Here is a 9,245-nt window from a genome sequence, read left to right as displayed (position 1 = left end):
TTCGTCCCAGGAGATGATTGCGCAATTGCATTAGCTGCTATTATATTCTCAACCCTACTAGATGCTTCCATATTTATATTCTCAACCCTCCTCCAACCTTAACCTCTAGCCTTTTCCTATAAGGGGTATGCAAAGGTTATTTTTGACAGCCTCCAAGAGCTAGTGGAAGCAAGACATCAGGCTATTCACCTTGTGAACTATGCTGATAAGTGGCAGAATCTAAGGCAGTTGGTGAATAGAACCTTGGATGATCTTCAAACAATTGCTATAGCTTCTTAGCAAGAAGCTCTCAGAAGCTGGTTTGAAGAAGTCTGCAGAAGCATCGAGGAAGTGGAACTGAAGAAAGACATCACCAGACAGATTTCAGACTCTAAATTTGTTGAAGCAAATCCTTCAGAAGTTCCTAAAATTTTGCAATCTGGACTTCTAGCTTTTTGCTCTCTAATAAGTTCTTTGTGAAACCTGATCAGATAGTCATAAAGAGTCAAGAACCTGAGATGATTCAGTTTCAAGACAAAATGGAAGTTGGTCTGCAAGAACAGAAGATGACTACAGAAGCTATGAATGCTCAGCTAATGAAAGTTATGAAAGAGCAGAACGTCTGAGTGATAATCAAGTTCAAATAGTCAGAAGACAAGAAGAGCTGGCTAGATAAATGCAGAAGCATCACACTGAGTCCATAAGTAAGCAAGATGAGATGGCTAAAAAGCAAGCTGAAATGGCCAAGACTCAAGCAGAAATGGCAAGGAAGCAAGATTAGACAAATGCTGGAATCACTGCTTTGTTGGAGATGATGCAGAAGCAACAAAATCCCTAGAAACCTTAGTTGCACACCTTTATGTTTCTTATTTCTGAATTTTTTAATGCTTATGACTCTGATACATTTATATGTCTCCGATAGTATACTTGCTCTGATATCTACTTTATTTCTGACAGTATATTTATGCTTCTGATATTATTGCTATCATGTTTTATCCAATCTTTTATTACTCTTTATGAATTTTTGTTGATGACAAAAGGGGGAGTAAAACATATAATAATATTTAGGATCTGAGTCCACTAGGTTAATTTAAAAATTGACTTAGGAACCTTCTTCTCATCTCTTAGCCTTTGGATTTTATGTGAATTGCTTCTGAGTGATGCATTATTATACTTAATTATATTGGACTTAAAATGAATTTAATTAACCTGGATAGAACTTAGGGGGAACTTACAAAACTCACCTTTTGGACTATCAGACTTAGGAGGAGCTTACAAACCTTAGACCCTAAAGTCAACTTGTTAATTAGATTAACAACAATTGTCTATTAATATTTTTGTTATTCGTCATCAAAAAGGGAAAGATTGTTGGAACAAAATAAGTTTAAACAATGCCTCTTAAGTTTTGATGTTAACAAGATATTAAAAGTTTAATTGGATATGCTAATATTTGAAGTGTGCAGGACCATAGACAAAAATTCTACAATGTCTTATTAATTAAAGCACTGGTTCTGAAAGAACAAATTTAGAGAAAATAATTTTCAAGAGAAGCTATGTTGCAAGTTAGAATCTGATGGTCACCCAGACTCTGGAAGCAGTCAAACTCTGAAGATCTCTCAGACTCTGGAGGTCAAACTCTGGACAAGCTAAAGAACAATGGAGCAGAAGCAGTGTATGTCAAGGCTTTGATAGTTCTGAAGATAAAGCACAATGGTTCTGGTAGTGTCATAAGGTCAATGGATGTCACTTTCATTAAAGGACAATGAGGGACAAAAGTGTACGACCACTACCTCCAACATTTTCATATGCATGTACGAAGCTACAATTGTGTCTCCATTGGAAAAGAACGGTTATTTCCTTATCAAGGAAAGGATTCAAAGTCATTCTTCCATATGACATTAACCAAATCAAGCAACAAATCGAAGATGATTGATCAATCTTCTCAAACGACTCTATGGATGCGCTGGCAATCTTAAACGTCTCTTTTCAACCTCTATATAAAAGATTGAAGAAACAAGACGACTCTACAATTTTACAAGTATCATTACTCTATCAAAATTACTACACATCAAACACTTAAAATTTCTTATAACTTTCATATCTTAGAAATTCATAAGTCTAGAGTCTGAACTGTGTTGTATTTTGTAAACATCTCTGATTGTATATCAAGTGATCAATCCAAACAATAGTCATTGTAATATTTGTTTTTTAAAAAGAGAAAAAGTTAACACAAGAGAAAATCCCCACTGATGAAAGAGAAAATCCCCACTGATGAAAGATTAATGGAAAGAGGCTGTCAGTATGCTTCTATTTGCAGCCTTTGTATCAAGAATTCTGAAACTTCCTTACATTTATTCTTTGCCTGTCCCTATGCTCAAAAACTTTGGTATTTGTTTTCTGCAATTTTAAACATCAGTACGCAGTTTGGATCAATGGATAATATCTGGAAATTCTGTGGAAAGCACTGGTCTCCTCAATGCAAAATTGTGGTCTTAGCTGCTTGAATCAAGGTTCAACAACAAGTTGATACATTGGAAATCTGCTATCTCTAGAATCATTTCCAACACTTCCCTCACTGGAAACTTCACAAATAAGGCATCCAACAACTCAATCCGCGACTTTACTATCCTTCAATGTCAACATTCACCATCCTAAAGCTCCTACAATCACTGAAGTCCTTTGGAGACCTCCTTTGTATCATTGGATAAAATGTAACTCAGATGGCACATCTTTGGGAAATCCAGGAGTATCTTCCTGTGGCGGTATCTTTAGAGACTTTGAAGGTACATGCCTTGGTTGCTATGTTGAACCTTTGGGAACCCTCACCTCTTATCAAGCAGAATTGTGTGGAGCATTGAGAGCAATTGAAGTGGCAGCAGATAACCATTGGAATAATCTATGGCTGGAGAGAGATTCAATGTTGAAGGTTCAAGCTTTTTAAAACTCATGTCTTGTTCCTTGGCATTTAAGGAATAGATGGATCAATGCTCAGGTAACCTTATCAACTTTAAATTGTATAGTAACACATTTTTAGAGAAGGGAACCAAGTAGCAGATTCCTTTGCAAACTTTGGTCTTTCTTTGAATCATTGTGAGTTTTGGAGTAATATACCTTTGTTTGCTATCCTATGTTAGGAACAAAATTGGTTTACCTAATTTTAGGTTCTCTTCTTAAGGGAGTTTTGGTTTGGTCCCCTCCCTTCTTTTTGTATCATCTATCTTTATATATATATATATATATATATATTTTGAGGGTTGATTGCACTTTGCATCACCCTTTTTTTTGCTTAAAAAAAATAAAAAATATCCTTTCCTTTACTTGCAACATCTGCAAAGGGACCACCACCACCCGTAGACTATTAGGAGGATTAATCTTTTTCCTATTTGGTATATATGTTAGGGGCGGAGACACCCCCTAGCTAGCCTAGGCACTAGCCCGGGCTCAGCCCATACTTTCTTTGTATTACTATAAGACATTTGACTTTTAGTGACAGCCAAAATCCGTCACTGGCAAATTTCCGTAGCTAAATCCCTCTATCATGGTCAAATGGTTGTCACTACATGTTTTCCACCTTTACCTGCGCACAAAACCGTAGGTAATTGTAAGGAGACCATTTTAAAAATATTTTGGTCCTCTACTTACGTACAGTTGCGGCAGTCACTAAAACTTATCATTGTTTTATTTTATTTTTATATTTTCTATTCTACTATAAATTCTAAAAATGAATAATTCATAGAATTACCACTAAATTTAGTTTAATCAATATAATAAAATACTATAATCAATATCATTGGAATTTAAAATTGATTACTATAATCAATTTTTAGAATAAATTCTTGAAGTGACTTAACTAAAATAATTCTCCCTAACTATGAATTATTATACCATTCACCCAAAACAATAGTCAATACTCAGAGAAATTAAAATACTCCAATGCTCATTTAATTTATGGTAACAATTGAATCACTATTCATAATAACTTATTAGACAAAGAGGTCTCGGACAAGCGAAATTACAATTTTGTGCATATTCACTTGATATTATTCGAACATTCACTACAAAGAGGTCTCAGAAAGGGCATTTACCTCCTAATTTTATTTAGCGTACTATTGGCAGATTATGTTTCATCTCTCTTATTTCAAATTGTACTTTTATTGACATTTCAAATTGTACTTTTATTGAGAAAATGACGAGCCTCCTTTATTTTGATATATGTATATTTATATATTATGTCACATATGAATTTGTGGTCAAAAGTTTGCCCAGGCTCTGTAAAATTTCTGGCTCTGTCACTGATATATGTAATTGACTAAGTAATGATGTTTTTTATTTAGGATATATCATATATGTAATTGACTAATTCTCGCTTTCTTTATTATCTTTAAAAATAGTTATATATAAAGTTATACTTTTTTAATGATGTGACGGTTATCGCTGATTTGACGATGTAGAATATATGTAAACTAATAATGTATATGAATTAATTAAATCTTTAAATTAACTATAGACATGATAAAATATAGGAAAATGTTAACCGGTGCCCCCGGAGCACTGGTTAAGAAAGCAAATGTAGAAGCTTTTGCATTGAAAATTGTGTAATCAAGGTTTCAAAAGTCAAAAAAGTGTCTTTTTTTATTTAATATTTCCTTTTTTAGATACCTTAACCAGTGCCCCGGGGGCACCGGTTAACACAACCCTAAAATATATTAATGATAACATCTGGTATAACATTTTCTTTTTTACGGTAAAAAAACTTCATTCATTTAAAAGTTAAAATAGTATAATTACAATTAAAATGATCATGAATTAGGACAATCCCCATCCATAGTTTCAGAGCAGTAAAAGTTATCAAGATAGTTAAAATCCCTTTAATAGTACATATAGTACTTTAAGAAAATATTAAGGCAGTAACAAACAGAAAGAACCAGTCGTCGTGAGCATAGCTCAGTTAGTATGAACAATGCATAAAATATGCAAGGTCCGGGGTTCGAACTCCGGCCACAAAAAAAAAAAAAAGAAAGAACCAAAAAAAAAAAAATCACCATCAATGCTACTAAATTTAGAGAACCCATATTCACACCTATCCAAAGACATCACCATCTGTTTGGTAAGACACCTCAATGAGTTTATAGCTTATAGCTTATAAGGTCGTCTGACAAAAAAAAGCTCTGTTTGGTAACGATTTTTTACAACGAGCTTATAGCTTATTTCATGAGCTTATAAGCTATTTTTCGGAAGCTATTCCAAGTAGCGTTTGAGCTTATAGCTTATAGCTTATAATGTTTTATTCCATTCATACTCGTACCACTTTAACTAAAACCCATGTTTACCCTTAATAATTAATTTATTATAATTTAAAACAAAACAAAAACGATGCTACATCTGCATGTACACACGATTAAGCTTACAATGGCTGAATCTCTACCACGAAACCATTGTTCAATATAAGACACATACAATTTTGTCCTATTGTTGTTGTCCTTTTAATTGTGCAACGTAATTTTTATTTTCAATTGGCTGCTGCTGGGTATGTATGTATACGTATGTTTTTTTTTTGTTTTATCCTTCGTTCTTTTTAACAAATTTTTTTAATATTATGAATTGATTATTTTTTATTTTATTCTTCAAATAAATTTGTAAACTTTAGTTTTCTTATTAATGTATAATATCTGGAAACTGAATCGAAATAAATTGAAAATAAATTTTTACCGAAAAACAATAATTTAATAATATATAAACATTTATTAAATTTAAAATATTTAAATTATCAAATATCTTAAATATTAATTTATAGTAGTATAAATTTTATATGAATTAATAATGTCCTTTTATGTAATTTTACATTTATCAGCTAGTTCAACCGCTATTTTTACCAAACACTTTAATTAGCTTATAAGCTATCAGCTATCAACTATAAGCTATCAGTCATCAGCTACCAGCTATAAGCTATAAGCTAGCTTATCACCTATCCGCTATTTTTACCGAGCCAATAATACTAATTCAAACACCACCTAAATTGAGAGCTACCACCAACCCCAATAAGAAACCTAACTACCAACATTTAATAATATATTAATGCATCCAAGCTTGAGTTAAGATACACCGACAGTTTCTTCATCCATATATTTCTTATCCTTGTCCTTGTGAGTTAGTATTGTATTTCTATAAATCCATTCTACCTTCCCATGCACATTTCTCATCATTTTCCATTATGGCGTATCAGAAAGCACCCCTAAACCTAAAGCTAGAAATGAAAGATGTTGTGCTTGTAAAACCATCCAAGTCTATTCCTTCTTGTATTCTTTCTCTGTCTACACTTGACAATATAGACATAAATAATAATCTTTGTCATTTTGTTCATGTATACCGGTCATCAACAATACATGATTCTGATTCAGGTTTTGACCCTTGTCATGTATTCAAAGAAGCGGTCTCAAAGGCTTTGGATTATTATTATCCTCTTGCAGGTATACTTGTAAAAAAGAAATCTTATAATGATTAGCAAAAACACGGACACTCACGTGCCCGTCTTTCCGCTCTTTTTATTGCGACAACGTATGAAAATTATGAAAGGTGTTTTTTTTTCAAGAAATTTTGATTAAAAATAAAAATATAAATGTTTGTTGTTTTCAAGTTTTAACAAACCGAATTAACCATGATATTTATTTCATTGACACCAACAATGTAACAAAAAATTAATCTAAATTCATTTTTTTAATGACACCAACAACAATCTTTATTACAGAAAACGTTGTTTAAGGGAATGATTGAGATAATAAAAAAATAAGTATAGATATACTCATCTAGTTTGTTACACTTTAAATTGATAAAGGAAAAAAATTGGACATATATATATACATATCATGTTTGTTACACTTTTATTTTAGGCTTAATTGTATGTTTGATCCCTTATGTTTATTTTAGTTTTCAAGTTGGTCCCTTATGTTTTAAAAGTTTCAAGTTGGTCCCTTACGTTTTAAAAGTTTCAAATTGGTTCAAAACGTTACTCACGTTGGAATAAGTTAGTCCCTTCCGCGACATGATATTGAGTTTAATAAAACAAAAAAATTAAAAAAAAAATTTAAAACTGATTTTTTAAATAAGTTAAGTTCCATCACCCATATTGTCAACCCGGATCTTTAAATTTAAGTGACGGAAGTGACAAACTTATTCTAACATGAGTACCGTTTAGGACCAACTTGAAACTTGGAAAATGTAAGGGACCAACTTGAAACTTTTAAAACATGAAGGACCAACTTGAAAACTAAAATAAACATAAGGGATCAAACATTAAGCCTTTATTTTAACATTTGAATTGACTATTATTTATTTGTTGCATGTATTATTTGTATTGAAAGTTGATGGCATTTTTTAAAAGAGAAAAAACCAACCCAAAAAACTGAAAGCAGTTATTTTCTTTATATAAAGTATAGATAAATGTTACTAATGAATTGTTATAGCATAAATAAATAATGTTACTAAACCACTAAACCAACATCTCACTTCGTTTCCCAGGTAGACTAGTGAAACATGCTGGTGATGGAAGACTTAGAGTCGAGTTTGGTGTTGGTGGTGCAGAATATGGTGTTCCATTCCTAGAAGCATATGCTAATTGCACCCTTTCTTCTCTTCATTACTTGGACAATACTGACACAGAAATTGCAAAAGACTTGGTGCTTGATATTCCTTATCCTATGGATAAAAGTTACCCTTTGGTATTCATGGTGACAAAATTTCTTTGTGGCGGTTTCACAATTGGAATGGGGGTGTCGCATGCTATTTGTGACGCATTTGGCCAATTACAAATCTTCAGAGCAATTGTTGAACTTGGAAGAGGAAGAACTGAGCCATCAGTGAAACCTGTGTGGGAAAGAGAAAAACAAGTTGGATCAATAGCTAAACAACCTTTCCCACAATGTCCCACTGACCGAGAATCTGTTGCATTTTCACCCTTTGTGAATCAAAATAATACTAAAAATATTAAGCAATATTGTTTTAAAGTAGAGGGTGAAATGATAACGAATCTTAAATTAAGTTTGATGAATAAAAATGAAAAAATAGGGTTCACAACTTTTGAAGTGCTTGCAGGTTATGTGTGGAGGTCAAGAGCAAGAGCCTTAAAACTTAACAGCAATGGTGAAACAGTGTTGACCATTCCAGTTGGTATTAGACGCAACTTGAAGGATTATGATACTTTACCTAAAGGGTATTATGGGAATTCTACTTTAGATGCAAATGTTGTTTTAAAAGTGAGTGAGCTCAACGAAATGCCACTCTATGAAATTGTTAAGCTGATTAAAGAGACTAAAAATATTGCTTCCACTGCTGATTATGTCACAAACTCAATAAACTCTTTGGAGACGAATCAAGAAGATGGTTTTAGCATGGAATTGGAAGATAGTGGTGCAGTAACGGTTCTAAGTGAGTTGAGACATTTGGGTTTTCAGGAAAATATAATTTTTGAAGGCTATGAATTAGTGAATTTTTTACCTGCACCATGCAAGATGCTTGGCACCCTCGATACGTGTATTTTCTCATCTCCTAATAAACTTGATGATCATGATCCGTCAATGGAAGGAGGAGTTAGGATATTTACATCACTCCCTGTTGCTGCTATGCCTAAGTTCAAGGACGAAATTGAAGCTTTAAGGTTTCTTCACTCGAAGTTGTAGGAGACCCACACTCAAGGTGCATGCATGAATCACATGCACATGTAACATTGTAATGACTTGTGATGATTATGTATTTTTTTTTTTTTGTTGCAACTATTAATTCTTTCCAAATAATTGTATGACTGTGCCATTTTATTATGTAAATGTCATGTATATGATTTTGTTTGCAGGCCACTATATTGATTTTTTTTTTTAACAGGATTATCTATACTATATATATAAAGAAAATAACGATTTTTTTTACTCTTTTGGGTTGACTTTTTTTCCCTCCAAAATTACTCTAAACTTTCAATACAAATAACACATGTAACAAATAGATAAAAAAATAAATATCAAACAATATATGTCCGATTGTTTTCCTTGTCATTTAAAAAATATAATGGATGGAGTGAATTTAAGTATTAACAAAAGTGTAACAAATACAATATTTATTTAATGGTTACGACAAAAAAAAATCGTATAATAACACGATATGAGTATATGTCTATGTTTTTAGTTTATCCTTAAAAAAGAAGGTAACAAACTAGGTCAAGCATACGTAATGATCGCAATCATATGATTTTCCCCTTACATAACAAGTCATTTTACTAATTA

The 9,245-nt window shown here is 32.3% G+C and overlaps 1 protein-coding gene across 1 annotated transcript; it reads left to right on the top strand.

The window, feature by feature from the left end:
• The first annotated feature begins 6,086 nt into the window (after positions 1-6,086).
• Positions 6,087-8,828, top strand: LOC146939217 (tetrahydroanabasine acetyltransferase-like). Its single transcript, XM_085752988.1, has 2 exons — positions 6,087-6,446; positions 7,495-8,828. Exons 1-2 carry the CDS (start codon positions 6,191-6,193, stop codon positions 8,649-8,651), a joined length of 1,413 nt encoding a protein of 470 aa, XP_085609114.1. The 5' UTR covers positions 6,087-6,190; the 3' UTR covers positions 8,652-8,828.
• Positions 8,829-9,245: the final 417 nt, after the last annotated feature.

This window comes from Medicago sativa, chromosome 3 (assembly GCF_051527215.1).
Source record: "Medicago sativa cultivar Bolivia chromosome 3, Bolivia_mono, whole genome shotgun sequence".
Lineage (NCBI taxonomy): Eukaryota > Viridiplantae > Streptophyta > Magnoliopsida > Fabales > Fabaceae > Medicago > Medicago sativa.
The sequence above is the reverse complement of the archived record's forward strand: the minus strand, read 5'-3'. Positions and strand labels throughout refer to the sequence as shown.